The sequence below is a fragment of the Calidris pugnax genome, unplaced genomic scaffold (genome assembly GCF_001431845.1).
Source record: "Calidris pugnax isolate Ruff unplaced genomic scaffold, ASM143184v1 scaffold20, whole genome shotgun sequence".
NCBI classification, from domain to species: domain Eukaryota; kingdom Metazoa; phylum Chordata; class Aves; order Charadriiformes; family Scolopacidae; genus Calidris; species Calidris pugnax.
Genome location: NW_015094510.1, coordinates 3,377,046 through 3,404,952, shown reverse-complemented (window position 1 = coordinate 3,404,952; position 27,907 = coordinate 3,377,046). Strand labels below are relative to the sequence as shown.

Genomic DNA, 27,907 nt, shown 5'->3' with positions numbered 1-27,907 from the left:
TGATAAGAAGATAGGGCTCTCCAGATAGGGCTTTAGAAAGCATTAGCTTCAACGGTGTTTAAGTATCTAATCCATCTAAATGCTTTCCAAGTCTTACTTATCTTCATTTTTAAACATCAAGACCCCTTCATAATTTTAGTCAAAAGGGCTGTATTCATTTTTTCAGAAGAGTACAATGACATTTTTATGCAGATTCCTCTAGGATATCAAGTGTTTAGCATGGTTGGAGTCTGAAAAAACCTGTTAAGAGGCTCAGTATATACAATGCCAACTCTTCAGACAGTTTCATACTGAAAATTAGGAGACCCAAGCATCTATTTTAAAATGTTTAATAGGATATTCAAGAGGGCATTAATATTACTGCTTCTTCAATTCACCTCCCCCCTCACATTTTTATGCAATAAGAAGCTTGCACAAGTACTTCAGTCTGAGCAAAACAAATTAACCAAAGCTTAAAATCTCATTCTGTATTATATGAATTAGGATGAAAAAAATATGTGAGAAAAAACAATCAAAGGAACTTTAATGGATTCTAATTGTTATTCTAAATTATAATTCTGTGTGTGACAAATTTTATGTTCTTTGCTTATGCAGAAATTAAAATGCCTGTCCTTAGGATGCATCTTTGTAATGAATACATAAATTTTATTACCTCATTGTAAAATGTGAAGCAGACATAATATATAAAAATCCCAGATATCTTTATTCTTTTGCTAAATCTATTTCCAAGTTAAAGGACAGTTTGGGGATTTTTTTGCATATATTTTTTTTAATCTTACCCTTTGCTCTTATTTTATTTCTCCTCCTTAGGCCACACTGTTACAACCAATTTTACGTACAGGGAGTCACTGCATCTTTTACCATCATTTGCATGATGTGAATTGTCAGTGTGTGTCACAGGAATCAGCCTCCCACAGCTATTGACCAATGGGTGTCAATAGAAATATGGTGGGACCACTCAGTAGGTACTGCTTACTTGCTCAGTGCATAAGCAACAAGTTTTAAGCCAGATCCATAGCACATGGTAATACTATTTTACCTCATGGGCACAGTAAATATTTTATCTCTTGTAGTTACACATTTATACATTCATAGCAAGACTCTTCAACATTCTCTTCAATGACAGCTGAGAGTAAGGGTGTATCAGTGAAGTTATAGGAAGTATCAAGAAATCAGAAGCAAAGGCTAGAACTAATTCCCTTTAATCAGATATTTATCTTTTTAACCTTTCTTTTTCATCTGTCTTGATCAGTTGTGTTGCAGTTTTGAAGAATTTTTGAATGGAATTATTTCCATAGACTAACCAATTGTAGGAATGTAGCTTCTCTATTAGGTCTCCATTTTTTAAAATAAAGGCAGTAAATGGTATCCAGATAATGTGTATTAAAATTTCATATAGTAGATTAATTGCTTAGAATTATGGTTACATGAAGAAATTGCTTTTTTGAAACAGCATCAAATTTCAGTTAAGACTAGAAGAAGCTTATAAGAAAGGTGCTATGCTTTCGTATTGCTGTAACAGATCTTTTTGGCATAGCTTATCAGTAATCTTACGAAATCTTAGGTACCTTCCAGGTAGCCACCTGAGCTAATCATCTGAGATATCCTTTTACAGTCAATGGAGAGAAATACGAGGTGTTAGAGCAGTTTTCGTCTGCCACATTTAAGTCACCTACTTTATAATGAGATTAATCACTCCCTGAGAATGGCTATTTCTTGCTTTTAAAGTAAAAAAGCTTTATAAAAGGAGCACCTTCATTTGACTTACTGAGTCAGTGTTGATATTTATATTTCTGATATAGTTTTCAGACAATTTTTGAGTGAATGTTAAAGTTTTGACTTTGACCCATGCCTTAAAAGATAAATTCTACATTGTATCATCTCCCAAACTTTTCATAAAGGTGAAGTTGTTTTCAGAAAAGTAACATGACAGACAGTATATTGACTTTGCAGAGGTTTCTCCTGACCAAAAACTTCTTTATTTTCTATTACTTTTTTGCTGCAGATCATGGTCACCAGCTGCAAGTGAGGAAGAGGCCCTCTATAGCTGATTGCATTCACTTCCTTACAGTTTTATATAGTTTTATATAGTTTATATAGGTTTGGCATTTAGTACCAGTGAAAATTCAGAAAGGCATCTGATTATTTTTTTTCACTGTAGTTATTCAAGTAAACAAATAAATACTACCTCAAAAGGCAGTAGTCTTCTACGCAAACAGATAGTGCAATTTAAATGGGGTAAAAATACTTCGGATCTCCCCATTCCCTGTTATCAGACTATTAATCTTACATACTAGCAGCCAAAACTTAAACGAAATATAAATTAGCCCCAAAATTATGTATGACCCAAAGATGTGTTTACTTGAGGATGCTGATGAACAACCTGATTTTTTGGCAGCCGTTTTGGTATCATCCACCATAAATAAAAGCCAAGTTAAACATATGACTTAACTAGGAAAATTATTTTTTCCTCAGTGGAAAAAAAAAATTTCCTAACAGAAATTTTTTCCTTCCTGAACAAATTCAATCCCCCTCAACTCTAAATTAAACTGAATCATCTGACTGCAACAGATTTATCTTCTGTTCCTACAACATCTCTTTTTAATCCCCGTGGATAAAATTCAGCTCTTGAAAAGGACAACGTACTTTAACACCTCTTCACCCAGTGGACTCCAAACTTTTTTTTTTTTTTTTTTTGAAAGTAATTTAAATTTACATTTCTATCAAATAATCTCTAAAAAAAATTTAAAGTTCAAATCAGGAAAGCATTCACTTCATTTAGCCATATAATTGTCGAATGTGATTAGATACTTGATTACATTGTCAGTTATGCTGCTAGTTTTTGAACTTTTGACTACCAAACATGACATCAAAACTGTGGGTAATTGTCATTTCAAGTATTATCTTTTATATTATGTCTATATTTAAGTATTATTATATAAAACAAATACTTTCATTAATTATTCTACAGTCATGAATATATGTAGTCTGTCAAAAATTAAAAAGGCCTCCATCACCGTAATATAAGAATTCTTATAAATTAAATAAGTTCACTCTTGTAAAACACTGTACACCCTAATATTGCTACATCTTTGCACGAGTAAGTGTACTACACTGTCCTAATCCTGAGCAGGAGCCTTCTTGCAAATGTCTGCCTAAAGATCAGAAAAGCATATTAGCCAAAATATGCCATGACGTGTTTCTACCTCTGGGTCTCAAAAAACAAACCCCACCTCTGTTGTATAAATGAAATGTCATGTTTTTAAAGAAAATTTGTATGTTGACTTATAAATATCAGCTTTTTAGAGAGCGATATTAAGAAGCTACTTTCTCCTTATGAAGCAACTGACATGGATGTGCCTTAGCTCACCTTAGATACTTGAACTTAGTCACCTGTAAGATACACATACAAATAACAGGAGTAAAAACAATAACTCCTTTTAGCTGGGAGTCTAATCTTCATAAGAACTTTTTATAAACGGTGAAGGAAGATATCTTATTTCTCGGAAACACACCTGAAGATATGTTTTTCCAGTAGCTATAGAATAAATGTTAAAATATGAATTTCATTGTTGGGATTATTTGCTAAGGATCACTAGCTTGTACTTGTGTAGATGAGCAATGTATTAATAATTATGTCACCAATAACTCAACTATTAGACAGACATTATATTTGCAAATTTTAAGCTTATTTTTACATATATAAATAGAAGAATACAAACTCACAGGTTAAAAGAGAAAAATCCCCAAATGAAGTTTACCTCATAAATACACAAATATAAACAGGATTTACTAACTAAATTTGCAATAGCACAAATCTTGCACTCTTACACGAAATAGGGTGGAAAATGACAAGAATTAGTCCCAAAAGCTCATTTCAGATATAAAGCATTAGTTTCCCTTAACTCTTTTTATTCAATAGAATTCAACACTTAGGATTGCTTCCAGACTGTAGGTTCCACTCATCACACTGCACACATTGAAAACCACCCCAGGAATTTACTTTTGCAAACAAAAGCAAACTTCATACTGAGGGGGAAGGGGAAGTCTTGTTTCAAAAGACTTGTACTGACTATTAGGTACATTTTAGGAAGATTTTGTTCCAATGGTCACTTTCTATTGATGATATGAAAGGGAGTATACTACCTTTGGCTTCCAATGCACTGCCCAGGCTTCCAGAACTATCCTAAACAACCTGCCTCACACAGGTCCTATTGCTACAATCAGTACTACAAAATACACACTTCTCAGTATCTATCTGTCAGCAAGATACAGCCTTTCTATTACACCGAGCACAATCAAGCCCTGACCTCTGGGTGGAAAAAAAAAGAAAAGAAAAAAAAGAAAGAAAAAAAAAAAAAAAAAAAAAAAAAAAAATTACACAAAAAAAAAAGACCAAAAGAGGGGGGGAAAAAAAAAAGAATGATTACCAACCAAAGCCAAGTATATTACAATTATGTGATCATGGAAAAGTGAGCTTTCTACTGGGAAAAACGTGATCTAGATTCCCATGAAATTTCTAAGTTTAAGTATTTTTGTAAATTAGGTTGTTCCTAGTTAAACAGGTGGCTTTAAAGGCTGGTTTCACTGTTGTTTTAATCATAGTTTAGTTACCATGGAGAAATATGCAAGTTAGCATTTATACACAGAAGTGAAATTTATGCTGCATAGATAATAGCCTAAATTTAGCATGACTTAAGTTTACCACTTCCTTAAGAAAAAAGATATACATGTTTTATTATTATACTATCACGCTATCAAGAAGTTAATTTCTTTAAAAGGGTTTAATATTTTTCCTAGAACTTTTTTTTTTTTTTTTTTTTTTTTTTTTTTTTTTTTTTTTAAAAAAAAAAAAAAAAAAAAAAAAAAAAAAAAAAAAGGAAAAATGTCTCAAGGACAAAGGAGCTCAGCTCTGAGATTTGAAGGAGCAGTAATTTATTCTCCACATGTCTGAAGCTAGCTCAGAAGCAAGAATACTCACCTCTGCCAGAATAAGCTTCTCAGCTTCTCAGGTGATGATTTGGCAGCTCGTGCTATGGTGGCAGAGAGCAGTTCAAACCCACACTTTAAGAACAAAAGGTTATAAAGATGGAGGCATCAAGTGCCAACAAAAGATTTTTGCTTATGAGTCCACCTTACAGCCTAATGAAATCTGCTTTGCTTTGGGCCGGATTTCACCGCTGGGAGAAGTGAATACAGTCTCATCCTGTTCTGTGAGTACGTGTCAGCACAGTCACTGTGTGGCGGGCACAGAATAGAAAGGGAATGAAGGTATGTTTTACAATGCAGGGACAGCAGCAGAGAAATGCGTGAAAGGTGAGGACCTCTTTCACAAACTGCCATTGTGATTTTCCTGAATTTTCTGCTTTCTTTTGGAACTGTGGATACATGGTTAGGCAGCTGAGCTCAGCAGAGTGGATATTGGTGCATGCCTCCACTGCAGGAACTCCAGAAAGAAGCACATTAAAGAGGCAGCCAAGAGCAGCCTGTCTGATCACTCTGCTGATGCTGTTTAGGCATCAGTAGGAATAGCCTGAAACACTGTAAACAGGCTACCATCACTTAAGAGCCAGGGATTGTTTGTCTGAGCAGATGCCTTCAGCAATATACATATAGCCTTATGTTCTATCTATTAAGTTAAGCTTGTCTGGGACTTCCCTCTTGCATTGAGGTTAACTGGAACGAAACAGCCGCAGTCATACAATAAATTCTGTTGTCCTCCAAACTGCGGTAGTCACATTCAAACTGCGTGTTGAAGAACGATCCTGTGGCTGTGATAACCCCTGGACAGTAGGAGCACTATAAATTGGCAGAGGCCCAAACTATGCGGAGAATCATTTTCACTGTTCATTCATAGAGACAAATGAGTCAGAAAAAAACCCACACCAAACAAAACCCCCCCAAAACCAAAAACAAACACCCTCCCGCCCCCAACTGCCCCTTCTCCTCTGTCAACAAAAGCCACAAAACAAACCAAATGCAAGAAAACAAACCTCCCTGGGATATTTAATTAGTAAAGCTTCCGTTCTGGAAGAACCTAAGGGTCCTTGTGCTTAAAGGCAGTTTCTTGCTACACTCCTGCTGTCTGCCCTGTGTGTGTTATTAGATATAACACTGACAGGGAAGATACTTGACAGTACTTTAATTAAAGAATCTTCTAAATAAAATCTAATTAAAAGCGATGCAGTAGAGCTTGAACCTCTTCCATGTATGATCCATGCTATTTAATTTTTTTTCAAATGTTCATATATAAATCATGGAATCTTTGTTTTCTATTAGTTACCTGACTTTTACTTTTTCAGTTTAATTAAAAGTATGAAACCATCAGCCTATTCTTCTGATCACTGTTGGGAATGCAAACTAATTAGATAGCCTGATCAGTATGAGGAAATCTATAATAGTAACTTCACAGCTCTGTTATAACTTCAAAGGAAAGCTCCCAGAGTCACCAATTCCAAAAGCTGCAAAAGCTCAATCTCTAGTTCCAGTCTTATCTAAAACATTTAAGCATAATTCCAAATACTGAAAACTCAAGTTTTGAGATCAAGAAAGAAGTATTAACTAAGAAAATGAGGTAAAGAAACATTCTCCTGTATTTCTGCTTATCTTGAGCTCTAAGATCAAAGAATACATATCCATGTATCTCAGGGCACTGGGATCTCCATCTTAGATTTTCTGCTGTCCATCATCTTGCTACTTGAAAAATGAAATATACTGTCTGCATAGCCATTTCACCTAAGTGTTGGCTTCAGAGCTCCTCAGATGGCCCATATGAAACATTTAACAGACACACAGAAGAGGAAGCTTTGTTTCCTCTTGAGTTACAGTTCTATTATATCACAGATGAAGCACACTTTGTTTATTTGAATAAACCAATCAAATGCAGCCAAGTGTGGACAGGTTAAACCTGTACCTTGTACTGAAATTGCATTTATTTTACTGGTCCAATATATCCTTCACAAAAAAACAGTAGAAAAACATTTGTGATTTACCCTTGGCAATCGATGCAAACTTAAAGCAGCACATAATTTTGATGCAACGTTTTACTAATAAAACTACATCATGTATATATAATTTGAATGATACAATTTGCAATTACATTATAATTTATTTTATGTGATTAGAAAGTTTTGTGCTGATTTCAGGAAAAAACAATATCCAGCTACTACCTTATTAATTTGTTTACAGAATTAAGTTCTTCAGTTATAATCCTTGTAATTAGTCACATTGAATCTTCAAAAAAACTTTATCACCCTTTACTATATTTAAATAAGTATTTTTGGCAGTCTAATTTTCTGTCTTCCTGATACTACTCTTAGATGGACAGCTGCCTTCACTTAGGAGCATCTCTTATCAAGGCTGTACAGGACTTGATGCTCTGCTGGTCACCATGTAATTCTACCTTGCCAATTATTTAGAACTCTATTTGCTTATACATGAGTGAACACAGTCCAACTTCACTGTGTGTCAAGACTCTGTCATCTAACTACCTAGGAGATACAGGGTTGACAATTTACCATTGTATAAAGCCTTTCTTACATAATTAAAACTGTGACTCCTTATTTAACAGAGTAGTATTTTCTTAAAAAAAAAACAACCACAAAAAAACCCAAAAAATCCCCCAAAAAGTGCTTCCTATTTTAAAAGAAGGGAAAAAGGGAAAAGGTTTTTTTTTAAAAAAGTGAAGCAATCAAAAAGTGTATCTTACTTAAGCAATTTGTCCAACTTTACTCATATGCATAGCCTCAAATACATGACTGAATTTATTTAAAATGCTGATTTCTCACACAGCAGGTTCTGCCTGAAGTTGATTAGAGGTTAAAATGTTCATTTTTCTTTGCAAAATAAGTAGTATCCTGACTGTACAAAATTGGCAGAGACAATACACACCTTTTTACCCAAAAAGTGCTTCCTATTTTAAAAGAAGGGAAAAAGGGAAAAGGTTTTTTTTTAAAAAAGTGAAGCAATCAAAAAGTGTATCTTACTTAAGCAATTTGTCCAACTTTACTCATATGCATAGCCTCAAATACATGACTGAATTTATTTAAAATGCTGATTTCTCACACAGCAGGTTCTCCCTGAAGTTGATTAGACGTTAAAATGTTCATTTTTCTTTGCAAAGTAAGTAGTATCCTGACGGTACAAAACTGGCAGAGACAATACACACCTTTTTCAAATTTTTTAAAAATTTCTTTAGGTTTTTTTCTAAATTAAATTCACTAGTGTTGCTACCTAGCTCCCATCGAGATATTATTTAGTTATTTTAATGATAATTCTTTAAAGGCTCAATATCTATACAAGAAATTGCTCTTGATAATAAATAAACACGTCATCACAAAAGTGGGATGTCTTGAAAATAAATCTAGCCTTTATTTTGTAGGGTAGCAGAGAAGGGTTTTTTAAAATATATATATATGCATATATATTTAATTTCTACATAAAATGTAGGGGAGGACTTTGTAGAGTAGGGTAGATGGTTGGACTCAATGATCCCAAGGGTCTCTTCCAACCTAGACGATTCTATGATTCTATGATCTCTATCTTTTACATCTATATAGATAAAGTAGATTTCTTTAGGACCTATTATAACAGAAAACCTTTTACATTATTAAATACGAAAGGAGATAATGCAAAAAACCTACTTTTTAATTAGGTCAAAGAAGATTGAACACATTCCCTTGAAAATGAAACCCTGAAATACAGATTTTGTTTTAAAAATAAACAACAAAGATTGATAGCAAAGTTTAGGGAAACAAATATGATGGTAGCAAAATTATGTTTAGCTCATGGGTTAAAAGAATTCTGATTCTCTACTGGATCAGAATTCTGCTTTATCAGAAATATCATTGAATTCCAATATAAGTTTTTAAATAGACATAGGTAAATAGCCTAATTTTGAAATAAGATCTATTAACTTTCATTTACATTTTTAGTAGAACTACTTTTTAAATTTATTTTAAAAGACAATAAATAAACACAAACTAGTTTTCAAGACTTCTTGAAGTTTTTTTCATTACTGAAAAAGGGAAGCAGCTTTCACATCCCATATTCTAAAGCTCCTGGGAAAAGTACATTTGTAGTCAGAAATGACTTATTTAAAAGAGATTACAAAAGCAAAACCCACCACCTTTAGAAAAGCTGCAAAACCATATTTACACCAAAAATATATTTTTACCCATATATTTCTCTTCCTTTACAACTGGAATACAAATATGTCCAATATGATTTAACATGAAGTTTTTACATCCCTAGTAATATTTAGGATGTTTCAAAATCCATTGAGTTGCAGAATTGAAATTATAATATTTCAACTATCGTGCTGATGGTTTAGTTTGGTTTTGGTTTTTGCTTGCTTTTCTCACAGAAGACTTAGAATAAAAAAGATAACAAAGAGGTTGTCAAGTAGTGACCAACCTTTCCATGCTGGCCCAAACCATGATCAGTTATGCTAAAGGAAGGCTAACAGTAGGTTGAGAACGGTGATAATAAATGTTGGTTTTAGACTGGATGAACATTACTCCCTGTGTTGCATACTTTCATGTTTTTTAAGATGTTAATGATATTAGTAAGTAACCTGCTAAACAGGGGTTTATTGTGTACATACAAAGATAAAGCAATGATTTGCACAAATGAATTGCACAAATTATTTGTTACAAAAGTAGGAACTATGAGAAAACAAACAAAGACAGCAAATTTGGAAATACCAAAAGAAATAATGTAATTTATAGAGTTTAACTCAGTACCACAGTAGGTTATAGAGGATGAAACTTCACATGCTTTCAGAAGGATTAGACAAATTCCCATTTGATCAATGACTACCGAAGTAGACGAAATTATGTTCCATAAAGCTGGAAGCTATAATGATATGTCAGCCAAATTATGACTATTCATATCATGCTACCAAATATCTGCTATAAGCTTCTTTTACTGGCAAATCTCTGAGTTAATACATTTATAGTCTCGCGCAATACAGACGCTCATCCACACACAGTTACAGAATGTACTTAGAAAGATAAAAAATAAAGAATACTTAATAATAATTTTTAAAAGTAGAAAATATAATTTTGTTATTTTGAGCAAACTGGAGTTATCACCTATTTCAATGATTTAGTAAAAATGGCACAAAACAGAGACTTCAGAAATTCTGTCCAGAAAATCCTCTCCTTTCAGACACGTATGGCTATCTAAATTAACAGGAGTTAAAACAAAAAACTGAACGTATACAAAGCAATATGTAACTAATTTTACACACTAATATTATTACCTTTTTTTGCACTGATGGATATAGCAGATATTAACGACTCTCCTTTCAGATAAATATACCTATCTTTCTTCAGGTCTCTGATGTACAAAATCTGCCCCTTGCTATACTTTTATTCTGATATTTTGCAACAGTATTTGATTTTATTGCTGGTACACTTTTATCTATAGTAAAACGTTTCATAGATGTGCTTATTTTACCCTTGAACTACTATTTTATATGTATGATTCATAGTAAAAAATGAAATAATTAAAGTAGATTATAGAAAAAACAAACCTGACTGAATGACAGTTAATATAATGTGGAAACATGTCCCTCTTTTAAATCACATCTAAAAATATTTGCAGTGTAATACTCTTAATTTTTAAGTTTTTGCAAACAAGCCCATGTTCGGCTATATTTTCCTAGGGAAAAACTTCTCTCTAACAGCAGCAACTATATGTGAATTTATTTATTATTTTTTTTAAATCTCCTTGAACTAAGACGGTAGTGACAGGAAAAAGAAAATAGAAGAGTGAATAACCGCCCATTTGCCAAAATGGTTTGTTCTTCCTGGGTTAAAAGAATAAAAAGCTAAACTGGCCACAGACGTGAGTGGCTGAAAACTTCAGTGGCTATTTACTTTTCAGTGCTCCCGTTGCCCACATCTACACAGCACGGTGGCTGAAAACTTCAGTGGCTATTTACTTTACAGTGCCCACATCTACACAGCACAAAGGAAAAAGTGAACTGTCTGGTCCTGAAGGACTGCTCATCATGGAAGGGACCCATGCTGGAGCAATTTGTGAAGAACTGTAGCCCGTGGGAAGGACTCACATTGGAGAAGTCCATGGAGAACTGTCTCCCGTGGGAAGGACACCATGCTGGAGCAGGGTAAGAGTGTGAGGAGTCCTCCCCCTGTGGAGGAAGGAGGTGTGTTAGGTGACCATGACCCCCATTCCCTGTTCCCCTGTGCTACTGGCAGGGGAGGAGGCGGAGTATTCAAGAATGAAGTTAAGCCTGGGAAAAAGGTGTGGGGGGAAGGTGTTTTTAAGGTTTGGGTTTATTTCTCATTATCCTACTCTGATTTGATTTGTAATAAATTAAACCAATTTCCCCAAGTTTAGTTTGTGTTGCCTGTGATGGAAATTGCTGAGTGATCTCTCTCTGTCCTTATCTTGAGCCACAAGCTTTTCATTATATTTTCTCTCCCCTGTCTAGCTGAGGAGGGGGAGTGATATAGTGCCCTGACAGGGTGGTGACACCAGGTAGACATTTGGTGTCTGGCCCAGGGTGAACCCACTGCAATCAGAACAAGTCAGGACAAAGAACCTGATGGAACAGAAATACAAGACAGAGTAATGAAAACCAGAATGGTCCATGGCATCCGATATGTGTTCTCTTTTAGCATGCAAAATAAAGTCATGTTTCCTGAATTTTAGTTAGATCTAGAAGGATAACAGTGTATTACCAGTACAAGTGAAAGCAATCAGAGACCTTTGTTACCGCCTTAAGTTTCTAATTCTTCGAGGTGACATTATGATGCACATAATAATGCAATTTTAAGGCAGTTTGGGCATTATGTGACAGTTTAAATGAAAGAATATTACAGATGTAAATTCCCACGAAGCAAGTTAGAAAACACTGGGATTATACTACTTCTGGAGCTCTCTTTTCATCCATTTGTGAAGGCTGGTTCTTAGTTACCTAACCACAAGAAGAACCCTCCAAGTTTTCCACCTCATATAATAAACCAAGTGCATCACACAGCATAGACAAAACAAGGAGAGTAAAGCAGCTGAAAATATTAATCTTTGCAGAAAATGGAAGGAGTTTGCTTTTTCTAGTTTTTAATTTCTTCATCCAGTCTCCAAAGTTCTCAGAGATAATCAATAATGTTCAGAGATAGTTGTATCCATCTTGAAAATAGTTAAATATTTTTTTGCTTACTTTTGCTACCTCTTTCTTTTCTTAATCTACATTTACATGCTATCTTTTGTTATCAGTATTAACTATGCTGTGTGTTTACATATGTTCTTTAGGTGAAAACTGAGGCAAAAGAACCATACAATACAATGTATTTCCACAGTTTTGTTTCCAGTGGAATAACACTGTCCCTTATCTTCTTCTTACCTCCTCTTTCTCTCACCTTCTTCTTACAGAACTATTTAACATTACCAGTAACGTCTTCTGCTATTCTACATCAAGGTATTCCTGATTTTAACCTGATATTTTACACTCATTCATTTTGCCATTCATTTTACACTCATACCTAGTAATCAGATTGTGTCCTTCTCATCCTTGATAAGAACTACTGACATCTTCTTCATTTCATGGATCCCTAGCTTGAAACTGGGTGGATGATGTTCATTACTGAATGGCAAAACCACAACTGAAGGCAGTAGGCCCTATCCTTTGAACGTGTAGAGTACTATATAGATAAAGATGATCTGATATTCCTAGAATGTGAATTTCTCATATATGATTCTCAAAAAAAGCATTTTTAACATAAATCATGTTTATATGCAGTTTCTGTTTCTTATTAAGAAAGTAAAGTTATTATGTCATAAAATAAACAGCACATATCCTAATTAAATATATCAAAGCAAACAGCAACTTATGATTTAATTAAGACGTGTATTTAGAGAAGATTAAAACTGCACACTATGGGAAATCCATTTAAAATTGAAGCTAAAATAAAATATTTAATAGAAATATAACGATATAATATTGTTAATTTAAACAATATGAGGATGTATTTTAGGAAACAGAAATAGAAAAGAGCATACATTTTATACTTATATGATTTACAGGCAAGGGTAGACAAATTCAGACCAGAAATCTTCATATTGGCATTTCAGCTCTTTTAATTACTTTATTTTGTAACTTTAGTATTCTTTCATATTAATGCACTTCAGATACATTGTTCATAACAGTTTATTTAAGAAGGATAAACCCCAAATCTATTATGCTTTAAAATGTAATAACTATTCAGAAGGAAGTTCTGAGTTATTAACTCTGAGTTATGAGTTATTCATAAATTTACATTATACAACAAAGTGCCAGCCTATAACAGGAAATGAAAGTGACAAACATTTTTAAAGATCTATGTAAGTATTTAAAATGAAATTTGACTAGGACAGTAATATAGGGCTATGATTCAAAAAATACTGCTGTTCCTTCCATGATCTCATGTGCATAAGAGGCACTCTTTTTAAGTATTTGAAAACCAAGAAAAATATATAATTTTTGGACTGTCCTCTTGTACTTACCAAGCCTGACATATTTAACAGTTTGGAGATAAGGGATAACAATCTGAATTCATCCCTAGAAATGGTAAATAAGTGTTTCAATTGATTGAAACTATGAAGAAAAAATGTTCAGAAAATAAATATAATTCATTGGAATGTAGCAAACAAAACTATCAACATTTTTCTCTATAGGAAGCATAATGTATGCTGTACAATACCTGTATATGCAAACTGAACAAGATCCCATAGTGCATTGGGGTCTATGCCTTCCATTTTGATCTCTTCTTGCTTGGCTTCACAAACATCGCTTGTAAACATGGCAGCAAAGTAGTCAGAGACAGAACTGAGGACAAGTCTGCAAAAAAGTTAGAAATTGGTGTCATTTACATTAATATCTGTATTAGGAATTTCATATATTAAAAAAAAAAAAAAAGAAACCCAACGAACTAAACTTCTTAAAAAACACATTTTCATAGTAAGTAAAGATTAACAGGAGCAATATATTATTAATACATGTAGGCAGCAAAATACAGCATGACATTTAATTCCAATTTGTTTTTGTTTCCTGTGATATGAACCAAGTGGCACATTAGCATATGACTATAAAACAGACATAGAAATAAGCACCCAGTCTTTCTGATAATTTTCCAATCATGCAGATGTCCCAATTCTTAACAAGACAAACTTTCAGTATCAAAGACAACTCATTAGTGAAACACATTTCATACTCCTGAGTTACTCTTCATTGTTCTTAAAAGACATTTTTTATAGAATCTACTAACACAATCCAACTTTCAGTAAAACTGTTAGTAGCTTAACATGTTATTCACTTAAAAAAAATAAACAAAAAAACTCTGTTTTGTAATGCAATGTTATTGTTAAGAAACACTTCCAAAGGAAAATAATTTCAGAATACTCACAAAATGTGCATGACTTGTTTGAAGATCTGATTTAGATAATTCAAAAGCACAACAAATACTAGGTATGATTGTCATTACTGGGACCTTAAGGTAAGGCATTCTTCTAAATACCATTTACAGTGATACTCTGATTTTGTTAGGAGTGAATATTCACAGATGTTCTTGAGCTAGAACTGTGGTACAGCTATAAATAGTGTACCACATGCTTCCATAAAAGATGGTCACATTTCTGGCTAAATTTGAAAAGATAATATATAAACACATTGATAAAAGGCACAAGAATCACAACTGGAGGACTTGGAAACCAGGAGAAAATACTTAGCCATTTGTATAAAGTTAATTATTTTGTCCAAGAAAAAAAATAATACTGAAGAATAACAAGTTACTGCTTATCAGCCAAAGTTGTAATTGTTTGCTTTTGCTCTCTTAGCTTACTGCAATAGTAAAGTAAAATATGTCACTTTTAATTGGCTTCATGATTTTACAGTGCTTTAAGCTACTATATTTTATGTGCAAGTAGAGCAACTTGAGAACATATATATGATCTTTACTTTGGCTCAGATGATAAGCAATGACTAATTAGGTGCAGTAGTTTATTCACTTCTGGTGGTTTGTTCACCTCTAGCAATTATGAACTTTAGAAGTAAAGATCCTAATTCACAAACAGCTGACATTTGTATTCATACCATTAATAAAAAAAATAGATGGCTACAAAAGATTAAATTAGAAATAGACTTTTTTATAGAATTATATAGAAAATATATAGAAATACACTCCAGAGACTCCTAATTCACTAATTGCTCTATTGATTTTTTAACCACTGAGGAACATTTACTTCTTCGTTTGTTTATTTATTACCTCAGTTGAGTATCACAAGTGTGTATTTAGTCAACCAAGATAACCATACAATTCTGGATAAGTAAAAATCTTATAACCTTTCTTCAAATACTTTTGCTGACCACTAATTTACAAGTGACTTGATTCACTGTTACTTACTGCTTGATTTAAAAAAAAAAAAATCACAACATAAAGCAAAAAACACATTAAATCAACAATTTTCTGTGAGATAGAATCTCTCACAGCTAGCAGGGCTGTAATTTAGGTCTGTGAATGAGATTTCCATTGGAGAGGATTTTGCATCAGCTGTTTCTTCAGATTTATGAACCACCATTTAAATTCAACTATGAGTCTTCAACTTGATCACTTGCTAAAGCAAAGCCAAACCCCTTTACTGCATCAAAACCAATAGACAAATTAATGAACAGAAATTTTAATACACCAGCTGATGATAACTTGAAATATTTTTAAGCTAATAAACTAAATAAACAGTGCTGTATTTTATATTATACTTGTAATTTATATAATTTCTATTGAGACATTATTTTTTATATAAACTTCTTGTATATGTATTCTCAACTCAAAGACAACAAAACAGAGGGAGGACAGAAAATAAACAACAGAATCATTACATCTCTCACAAACTTCTACAAAGATCTGTGATATTCCACAGTTTGTCCCATGGATTAATCTGGGGTAAAGAAAATCAAAGAAGCTATCTAATGGATTCCAGCCGCAAATGAGCATTCAGTATACATGACCAGATAAGACCCAGTTTAAACTGAAAACCCCTGAAAAATATATGTAATACAGATGTCCTCAGTAGTATGGGTAGTAAAACCTACATGTTTGCACATCCTGTTAAAGAAAATGAGTAGAAAGGTTCTGTGAAGCAGCAGCTCACCTAAACAAGCAAGACAAATTTTTCAACAGAGTGATAAGAAAAAAGGATTGGGGGGGGGGGGGAGGTTTATCAATAGTTATAAGTCAGCTATTTCACTATCTGGATATAGCCAAAAAGTTAACTGATTTCAAGACACAAACTTTTTTCTTGGGAAGTACTTCACAAGCTGAACTGAAGTGAAAGGAACTTGCTAATTACACTTGATTCTGAAAGGTGACACGTTTTGTAAATCTTAATTGTGTTCCAGTGCTGAGATAGAAATGAAAAGTGAGAAATCAAAGGGATCAATTAATTTGTGATGATCTGCTGCTTTTTGTAGCTTAGAAGGCTCCAAACTGCTCTAAATCTTGGTTTAAAGGCATGTCGACCTACTTGTCAAGAAAGGTCAGGTGTCTCAGGATGTCACGTTTTTTTCAACTACTGATCTGGCAGTGAGAATACATAATAAACTCTTTTATCCTTGAGAATCGTAGCAGCTAACTCATGGCTAAAAATGAGTTTGTGGACCCAGAAAGATTTTCTCCAGACTAAGGCACTTCTCTAACTTTACTACAACTAAATTCAGCCTGATATATTTCTGGTTTGTTTTTATTTTTCATAATGCAGAATATAACTGATTCTTGCGGAGACTTTTTGTCCTATGACATCACATTTTATTTTCTTTTCCTATAGAATATTTCCTTGCAATTTCAACAACTGTTTTCACATACATCTTTGATGCAGAATTACCTCAACTTGGTTGGTGCATTTATTAATTAAAAGAAGCAAACAAATAAAAGAAACAAACCTAGATCACTTGTATTCTTTAAGCCTACTATAATATTTTATTTTACTGCCAACTGAATAGAATCTCAGATGTTACTTGGACTGAAAACTCATAGGCATGACACAACTTTTTTCGACACATATTAAGCTAGTTCATATAGTAGCTGAACATTCATTGCATTTAAATGTGATTTGTTGCTCTGTAGAGGACACCAGCTGACACCGGGTGCCTATACTGATAGTGGTGCTCTACAGCTCATTTTACAGCAGGCAAACATTTACTGTCTATATAGAGAAGGCTTCATGATTTCCTAAATTTTGAGAGCATATACTAATGTATATCATGCATGCACTTGAAAAAAAATCCAGGAAAAAAGGAAACAGATGCTGGCTGTCACTTCCAGGACAATTTTGGCAGTACAGTCAAGACTGCCATCTTTTCTGGTTTATCAGGAGATAATCTGAGAGTTAATTTGGGATTCAGCATCTACTCAGAACCCTTATCATACCACCGCCAACTTGCTAAGAATTTAGCAGCATCAGATTAGTTCATTAACATATCAGAAATTCACATTTCTGGGGTAAAGAAGAGGTCAGTGAGTATATAACAGTTAAAATAATGAGAATTGTCTCATACTTCCTATTGTAATGGTTAATATTGACAGTCTGTCTCATGTGCTTATCTCATTTTGGAGAAAAATTGAACAGAACTACATGAAAAATGTTTTTTTCCCCTGACCATCTGAGTAATATTTATAAATTAACTTAATTTGTAAAGGCAATTTCATCTAGGACAACTACAGAACAATACTAATAAAAAAAATCCTCAAAAAAGAAACCAAAAATCCTCCCCAAATCTGCAGACAGGCAGCTGGAATTTTGGAGAGAATCAATTAAGCCTGAAAAAGCAAAACTTCCTTCTTGTCTTTACTTAAATATAGTTTTCTTCCATTTTGATCTCTTATACAACACATAGCTACAAGAATGATACCAGTAAGCTACGCTATCTAAGTGATGTTCCTTTTTGCCCTCAGGACCATGCCTTTTCAATTTACATTGTCTTCTTTCATTTAATCTTCTTTTAATTCTTTCACTGGCTCCCAGACACTTAAGTGTAAATAAGTAAGTGGCACTTCTGCAGTACAAACTGAAACAGTTTTACATCTCATTATATCTCTTAAGTTGCCACAAATCTGACATCATCATTTCCACCAAACATACAATGTCTACCATAACATTAATTTTTTCCAGACACCACAAGTAATGCACATATCACAACTGCCAGGCTCGATAACAAGTGTCAGGTTTTTTTGTCCTAGTGTCAGTTTTGAAGATATCTGCTATTGTTGCCAGTATTTTGAACTCTATGCTGCTTTGAACAAGTGGAGATAGATATATATATATAAAAATAAATAAAAAAAAACAGAGAGAAAAGACAGAAATATGAATCCAAGCGGCTTCTCAACATTTGGGATTGGGCAGGAAAGGCAAAATGTCATAATGATGAAGATAAAAGCTGGTGAAGATCCATTATGATGGAACTACAAAGCTGAGCTCAGTATTTTTCTCCAGAAGAAAAACCACATCTTCAGATATAGTATACATATTTGAATGTAGAAAGACAACACAATCAACTGTTATCCTCTATTTGTGGGCTTAACGATTTTATTTATTCACTGTAACTCCAAAGGGAAAAGGGGAAAGAAGCTTACAGGAGAAGGAAAGTTCAATTTTTACTCATTTGAACTATTGGGACAAATGTCAGAAACATGGAGATTAGGTTTGATGAAAGTATAGAGATAGATTTGTGAAGTTGTTAGAGTTAGTGACTGCTTATATTTAGATTTTTTAAAGGTCTATTTGGCATCCTTTTATTCTACTCCTTTCTATAAAATGATACAATAGAGCATCATTATTAATCTTCATAGCTTATTCTTCCATTGATCTTGGGCTTTTCTGATGGCAGGCTGTCAGGTCTTGCTGACCCAAGTTATTCTTGTATGGCCTCCTTTGTCATTCTGTCATTTACCTGGTTGGTTTGTTGGTTTGTTTGTTTGTTTTATTTTTATATACTTTGTCATTTAGCCTAACCATTCAATTTGAAATGAGACTCAAACCCCTAAACATAGGTGTCAAGTGCCAATTTCAGATATCATGGATTGTCTGGATCATTCAGGATAGGCCTGGCACAAACCTATGAAAACCTTGAAACCCTTCTGGACCACGTGATGAAAGCCAGGCAGCATAACTCAAGGGATCTCAGGAAAGCTGAATGCTGCTTTTTACTTTCTTCCTAAGACATGTCATGTTTGTTTCTTTAACCCTTCAAAGTCCATTTCAGTTACTGCACTTGTTTCCACTCCATAAAGCAATACTGTTAGTACTCTTAGACGTTAATAACTTCACGTCTTGGTAATAAACAATCCCATTAACCTTGAAAATACCTCTGTAGTTCTTTTTCAGCACAGCCCTTTTATATTTACCTTTGAACAGCTAGAACATTGTATTAAGTGTACATGGCAAGGTTTTGCTAGTAGGAGGGCTGCAGGAGTGGCTTCTGTGAGAAGACACCAGGAGCTATCCCCATGTTGGACAGAGCCAGCTTTAGCTGGCTGCAGAAGTCACCCACCGCTTGCCAAAGTTGAGCCAATCACCAACGCTGGTGGCACCTCTGTGATAATATGTTTATTAGTGGGTAAAAAAATGCTGCACAACAGCAGCTGTGACAGAAGAATGAAAAAATGTGAGAGAAACAGCCCTGCAACATCAAGGTGAAAGATGGAGATGGAGGATGTGTTCCAGGAATAAGTGCAGAGATTCACCTGCAGCCCCTGGAGAAGACCGTGCTGAAGGAAGTTGTTTCCCTGCAGCCTTTGGAGTACCACACTAGAGCAGATGGATGTGCCCTGAATAAAGCTGCAGCTTGTGGAGAGCCTATGATGGAGCCACACTGGGAGTCCATGGGAGACCCACACTGGAGTGGTCCCTTCCTGAAGGACTGCACCTCATGGAAAGTGCCCATGTTGGAGCAGTTCTTGAAGAACTGCAGCCTTGGGGAAGACCCACATTGGATAATTTCATGGAGGACTGTCTCCCATGGAAGGAAATCTATACTGGAGCAGGGAAAGAGTGTGAGGAGGAAGAAGCAGCAGAGACAACGTGCGATGAACTGACTGCAAACCCCATTCCCAGTCCTCCAGTGCCGCTTGTGGGGAGGAGGCAGAAGAGTCCCGAGTGAAGCCGAGGCTGGGAAGAAAGGGGGTTGGGGGGAAGGTGGGTTTAGTTTTGTTTATTTCTCAACATCCTGCTCTGTTATTAACTGGCAATAAATTAATTTTCCCCAAGTTAGATCTGTTTTGTCTGTGACAGGAAGAGAAGTGATACAGTAGCTTAGTGGACACCTGGCAACCAGACAGGTGAACACATCACAATGAGACAAAAGTGTTGAGGTAACTTAAGCTTCAAATCTCCATTGACTACAATGAGATTAGATACATGGCCATAACAAAACCAAACCTCAACTGGGTAACAAATTTCAAATTCTCACAAATTATCTTCAAAAATCAAGGCCCATTTCTGCATGTGCAAAATCTTTAACTGGTACATACTCAATTGTGTGAACTTAAGATCTTTTATGTCTGAAAAAGATCCAAATAAAATCAGAAGAGTTTCTTGTGGAGATCACAGAAATTAATTTGAAAATATTAATAGCATTCTCAATATTAGGAAATATTCTTTATCTGCTGCTACTTCTAAAAAAAAAAAAAAGTTACCAATCGAGGTTAATATTGAAAGCTTATCTAAATTGTCTTGCTGTTTTCCCTCTGAGAGCAGGATTTTTCGTTGTTGTTGTTCTGTCCCAACCATATTACTTGAATAATTTGTTTTTAAACTCATGGAAAGTAGGTCCACAGTTTAGATGAAATGTTTGACTCAGGAAGCTCCTCAAACCATAATTACAGATATCTGGGAGCAAACATAGGGCAGTTGTACTGATTATACTGTGTGCTTTCCATGAGCATCTGTTACCAATGCAGGAAAACAAGCTGAGTCATAGGACTGTATATTGTGCATTCTGCTTTTCACCCCCTGCCTTTAAACTGTTTTCCTTCTCTGCCTGATTCTTTATCCTTTCATCTCGCCTTTCAGCTTAACTTCCTACATTGAATTTTTTCATTTTATTAATACTGAGTTTTATCTTAAACTTCAACTCTTTATAATAGCAAACAAAATCCATCAAAAAATATGGCCTGTCTCCTTAGAGAACTAAAAAAGTGAACATAAATTACAGCTTGTTGAAAAAGGTTTATTAAATTTATCAGGATGATAACAAATAAAAGCTGTCCTACTTCAGAGTTGAGCATCCAAAAAAGGTTTCAGTTGAGTTTATTTCAGTATTTACAGGGAAAAATTTAAATTTGTGCTGAAACAAAGCTTTTTGTTTTTCATCCAAACACTTATAGAAAGACTTGAGTAGCCATACTAAAGCAATTCTTTGTTTTACAGTCAGTGGTAATTTTCTACTCATTCTGTGCCACCTTTTTCAATCATGGTAAGAGTCTCACCCGGCCCTTATCTTCAGTATCAGAAAGAACACAAATGCCTACATTTCTTTGATATTAAGCTAAAACAGCAAGTAAAGAACTCATATTTCTCATAAACTCAACTATAATTGACAACATTAAAACAACAACAAAATTAGATTTCTTGGTTTCTTTTCATTCACAATCTTGGGTTCCAAGTGCAATGAAAGTCAGGATTGCAAGTTGAGGATGTAACTCTCCTATTATATTTTTTGCATTTTCTGTTTTTATTTAATTTTCTGTATTCAAGTATTTTTTATATGGGAGTGTTATGTTTAATTGAATAGGCACAGGTAAATTCTTTGCTTATATCACTTTCTTTATTTTATTTTTTTCTCCTATATTGAGATTCTGTATTGCTTTGTGCACTATTCCTAGTAAATCTAATTTATGGCTTATTGTGGTTTTGACTGAATTGACCAACCAGAACGACAGATGGCCCCTCCCTCCCCTGCCAAGGAAAAGAGAGGAGAGGAAGAGGGGAAAAAAAAATTATGAGTTTAGAAAGAAACTAAACTACTTTAATGAAAATACAAATAAATAATGAAATAAGAAGAAGAAAAGAAAAAATAAAGAAATATATATAAAAAAACGTGTATACAGTATATACAAATCGGTATCAAGCTCCCAGGATGATGATCCCACCACCAGCAGGTGCAGGGGAAAGTCCCAGGCTGGACTCGGTGATGGACAGGAGCTGGATTCTGGATCTGGATTCAGGAATGCTAGAATCGGGATCAAAGACAGACAAACAGACAGGGTCCTCCTCAGACACTGGCCATTGAAGGAAGAGAGTTGACCCTTTGATCCCTTAGCTTTTATACTGAGCACAATGGAACAACAGGGAATACCCTGTTGGTCAGTTTTGGGTCACCTGTCCTGTCCGCTCCTCCCTACAGGTGTGACCCCTCTACGCTTTTCTGCTTCCAACCCTCCAATGGGGCAAATAACAAATTTACCTGACCTTGGTTGCTATAGCAATAAATATAAGCAGGGGCCTCTCTGCATAACATTCTTTGGTATAATCAGGTCTTGTCACTGTAAGAGTGAACAGTTTCTGAACAATATGCTGTTAATTTCAGAGTTTAGTTAGTTAGAAGAGGCCCAGCTAAAAAAGTAAAATTGCTGAACAGAAAATTAGTTCTGTTTTAATCTCTGTCTGAGTTTGGGGTTGCCTGTAACAGTTACGCAATCCTGGCTGGAGGTTTTAATGAACACTCCAATGTAAATCTTAAAGATCTATCTATCGTTTGCATTGACTTTGGTCATTTTCTTTGCATCATAATTGATGTTTATTCAGCAGCTGTGTAATATAGTATTTCAAGTATAGTATTTAAAAACAATGCAATTCAATAGAGCTCCTTTTACTTAAAACAACCAAATTAGTTGTGGCAAATACATATTTTTGATTTCATGTTGACCCATGGGACTATTGCTTTATTAAGAGTTTTCTTTTACCTTGGAAATAATTGGTGCTTTGATCATGTCACTATAGTTCTGAATAACATTTACTTCCCAGTGTTTTTGTGTTTCAGATGACATTTACTAGCTGCAGTCTAGTTACATTCCCAGATATAACTGCATTTGGCTGATTGTAACCTGGACAGAAAATGGAATTGTCAATTACAGTGTTGGTTTTATTCATTTGTTTGTTTTGTAACAGCAATGCCTGAGTTCCTTCTGTTCCAGGCACTTCAAAGTTACAATAAGTTTCTTGTCTTAAAGAGGTTATATTCAAAACGAGGTACAGAAAATGAGAAAAAAAATATATAGCATCTCCAGAGTGAGTGAAGAAACTACAAACTCCAAGTTCATAATATTTTAAAATTAGGATGGACTGTCAACAATGCAGCACCTTATCTTAAAGGAAGGGAAATTACTACTTTTGCATTTTTCTCTCTTTAAGGTATTCTACATTTTTGCACTTGATTGTCCTGAAAACTGGACAGTTATCTATACATGTTACAGCACAATAACAAAAAAACTGAGGTTTACTTGATTTTTCAAAGTTATTTAAATGTCAGCTACTTACTAATCTGAAAGCCTACTACAGAGGTCTTCCTACTTTCTCAGTACCCTTTGTGGTTGCTTGTTCATCATTACAATACTCACTTGGTTTGTACTTCCTTTTGCTATTCCTTCATTTGAAAGTTTATACCTGTAACCCGTTTAGTGGAAGATTAGATTACACAAACATGATGTTCAGGAGCCAACAAAAAGCTTAAGCACATTATAACTTTAAAGCTGTTCGAGGTACCCTAACAGTGAAAAGCAGCATAATAAGATGGGAAAGAAGGGTTTATGTAATCACCTTGGCAGCAAAAGGAAGACTATGCAAAATTTTTGTCCACTGCTCAATAAAACTTTCTTTGACTCAGTCTTTTTTTTCTTCTTTGGCATAGTCTGCTTTCAGGCCTCCCAGGTGCCTAGTGGCAGGCTCTGTGTGATATCACTCACAGTAGAGGAAGATGGGCTTAGAGTAAAGTGAACTGGACTTAGAGGAGTCCAGAGAGGATGTGTTCAAGGAGCAATGGCTGAGGGAGCTCAACAATATTATTGAAAGGCCACTCTTTCTTATCTTTACCAGGTCATGATAATTTGAAGGACATTTCTGAAGACTGGAAAAGTCAATTTCCATATCCTCCTCCTCAAGATGTGGGTAAATTTAGACAGGTTTGCCATGAGGAAAAAAAATTAATAGAAGTCACACTCTGGATCGCTAAAGACAGTGAGAATAATCAAAAATAGGCTGCCAATAGAGGAACCTCAACAAGTGACGATATTTAAAAACTAAATGGGTATGACCCTCAACAGCATATCTAACCTTGGGCGTGACCCTTCTTTGAGCAGGTCCTAGAAGGTTTCTTCTAAATTAAATCATACTCTAGAATTGTGCTGGTCCAGTTACACATGTCTGAAACAACATAGAGCAAACACTATAAAAAAGCCCCATAAAATTCACAGCACCCTTCATTTTATCTTATTGGACAAAATTCTAGTTTATTCAGAACACAATCTTTTCAATTCTTCAGCCGTTTTTGCCAGTTCTTTGAGATTTGGTCTTTTGACTACAGACAACAGAGAAGTAGAAACTCAAATGTAAAGTTGTCTGGAGGTTTATTAGAAAATTTAAATAAGATTTTGGGTATTATTTCATGGTTAATCTTCTTATTAAGGTATTTTTCCTGCTCCAGAAGGATTTAGATATGCTGTAGAATTGAAATGACAAATGTGAAATTAAATTTACTACTGAAGGTGGGCATACAAATAAGAACAGCGGTCTTAAAAATAATGGGGGGAATGAACTAATAAAAAAACCTTACACTTTCCTCTGTCTCCTTCTCTATGAACTATGAAGTTTACCAAAATATTCAATACGGGAAAAAATATACTAGTAAAAAATGTAGTGGTGTATTATATATCATCCATATTAAACAGGGCAATGATACCAAGTGTGCAATAATTTTGTGTATCTAATAAATATGGTAGTTTAGGCATGTAGATTCAGAGATTGTTGGGGGGGGGAGGGTGGTGTTTAATCTCATCTGTGTTGAAAAATGTGAAAAGCAAAACCAGGCCAAGTAACTGTCAAGAAAGAAGAACAAAATTCTCACTATTTCTGAAAAATTCTTTTTATTTGATTTCAGTAATATATAGGGATGTAAAATTGGACAAAAATTAGAAGGCCTTAGGTTATTATCCCTCCAGTTTTCTTTTTGATGGAAGACACCTTAAGGTAAATCTTGCAGCTCTGGAACACTGTAAGGAACTGATGCTTAATATTATTCCCTCTGTACTTATCCATAAAGGAAAGAACTTGGTGATTTAGATAAAAATGGCATCAGACCACAACTACAAGGGGTGTATAAAGTGTCAGATACATAATACATTTAACAGTGGCAATAAGCCTGAAACACAGAAGTTGTGTCAGTTGCTAAGTCAGTGGGTAGAAATTGCCGGGCCCTTCATTGGCATATGGGAATCCAAGTGTATCAAGGCAAGGGAGGAACATTAAAAATGGCAGCTCTTGGAAGACAGGAGAGTAGAAACAAAGTCTTATGAATGAAAAATGCTGGAAGAAGTTAAAAAAGACTTCTATGCTTATTACGGGTACAAATCTGACACGAAGCGGACTGTGCTTCACATATGCTGCAAAGTACCTCGATTGGTATGACTGTTACTGATTGTTAACTGGAGTTATTTTTTTACTAATTATAATTATTGGGAAAATTTAAATATTTTAATGACGCTTCCTCTCTGGTTTTACTATTTGCATTTGAACAATAGCTTTGGCTTTGCAGTCTTGCATATTGCACCTTTTTAAATTATTATTATGGAAGTTGGAATATAGAAAATCCAACTTTTATGTGAAACAGAACAGTCTCTGTGTCCATCTTTACTTAGGGCAGAAGAAACTTTGTAAGGTCCAAATTGCTAAGATGACCTTATAGCAGTCCTCTGTGCCAGGAAGTTAATTTATGAATTCAGAAATACATTGACTGTTTTTTGGCTTTTCTGCTTGTTCTGGATTTAGTACCTCAGTAGAGGAACCAGGGCACAAGCAGGGAATAGGTCACCCTTAGTTTCCAGCCTTATGTAAGTTTGAACAGAGAAAGACTTGCTAACCTGGAAACTCAAAATTTTATTCTAAACCCTAGGACTGGATTTGTATTTGCATGCACTATATAAAATATGATAGCTAAGACCCAAATCTCAATGAATAACTATTTTAAGCTATAATTACAATCCAAACCCATGCATGGTTTTATATATAGCGGCTGCTTTGATACCAGATAATCTTAGAGAATTTTAAAAGTTATAATGTCATTATAACTTTTATACTTAAAATATAATTAAAAGTAATTACGATATTTTTCAATTCATTCAAAGAAACAGTTTGTGAGAAGTCAGTGTTCATTATTCCAGTGTAAGGGTCTGGGAGAGTCTGTATGACAGACATCAGAATATCATGATTTTAAGCTAAAAAAGATGCTGTGTAGCTGCACAGCATCTCATTTCAGAAATTTCCATTCTCCTCACATATGAACAGCATCACAGCAGGGAGTAAAGTTTGGCATCCTCACGATGAAAAGTTTGCTACTTGAGTGCTACTTGAACTTTTGAAACCTGTACAAAAAAAAATACCTTCAAAGGCGCAATCTTCAAATATCACCTTCTGCAGATACTCACATTTGTGACGTTTAAAGCAAAATGGAGGCAGGCATAAAGGGACACAGAAAACACTCTTCTAAGAAATAAGCATACCCCAAACATTTCCTTTTGTAGTTTCAATATCTTATGCTTCTGTCCTACCTATGTGCAGGGATCTTGCGATTCCCAGCAATCAGGATAACGTCACAGAGCTGCTGTTGCTTCAGGTAGCTCTCCATCTTTCTAAAGGTTTGCTCCGCGTGGTGAACAGCCTGGTAGAATTCCTCAGAGGTACAGGAATCCATGTCACAGTGGGGTGGTAGGCTGGCTCCTGACAGTCTGTAAACCACAAGAGAAACTCCGCATTGGTAAGATGTGACCAGTTGTCTAAACTTCATCACAGGCTTTTAGAATTGGATATAAGAAATCACTGCATCCTTCCCAGTTCTCATCACGAGAAGTACAAGATGGAGAAATCTTACTGCATTGGGAGGGACAACTAAAGTTGTAAGTCTTTTAACATGGAAATATTTTTTTTTAGAGACATGGAAGTAATCCATTTCTTTCTTCTTTGATAAAGTTATTAAAAATAGAAATATAAACAACAAATAGAAATTCAGGCTATTCATGTTAATGTTAATAGTATAGCAATGATTTCTTTATGAAACTATGATTCTGCTCTAATTTTTTTAGCATTTTAGAGCAAAATTATTTTACAGAATTAAACTATTTTTCTTAAATATTAATATTAAAACACTAACATAGAAATAACAAAAAAAGCAATCCTATCTTCCTGCTGATTCTAAAGTGCCTACTCTAGTTCACTTCTTCAAATTCCCATTCATTTTATACCACCTGTGAGAGAAAAAAATAAAATCTAATTGACTTAATTTGTAGTGAATTGAGAATATTTCCACAATGATAAATTGCATGCCTACTTTTCATGAGCCAAAGAGCTCATGAATACAAAGTGAATTTAACTACAAAGATGATGATGTCTACAATCAAAATATCAGGAAAAAATAATAATAAAAAAAAAAGAAATATAAGAAAAATGCAAATATTTTTTCAATATATAGTGCCATATATTCCTAGTTCAGATTCAATCTGTTCAGTATTTCTGGTTCAGATCTTCACTGAAAATCAGAAAATGTGCCAGCAAGTACTAGCGCTTGAGGAAACTAATGCTAGTGCTTCCAAATAATTCATGATACAGACGATATCCTCTTCATGACAAGGATGTAATGAGATTTTTT

General features: G+C 34.4%; 1 protein-coding gene across 1 annotated transcript in view; it reads right to left on the bottom strand.

Moving 5' to 3' along the window:
• KLHL1 (kelch like family member 1) overlaps nt 1–27,049 on the bottom strand; it is a 185,008-nt gene extending 157,959 nt beyond the window's left edge. Inside the window, exons 1-2 of the mRNA XM_014966191.1 lie at nt 26,814–27,049; nt 13,710–13,846 (exon numbers count right to left, since the gene is read on the bottom strand). Coding sequence (XP_014821677.1) covers nt 13,710–13,846; nt 26,814–27,049 — 373 coding nt within the window. The remainder of the gene's footprint in view (nt 1–13,709; nt 13,847–26,813) is intronic.
• Nucleotides 27,050–27,907: the final 858 nt, after the last annotated feature.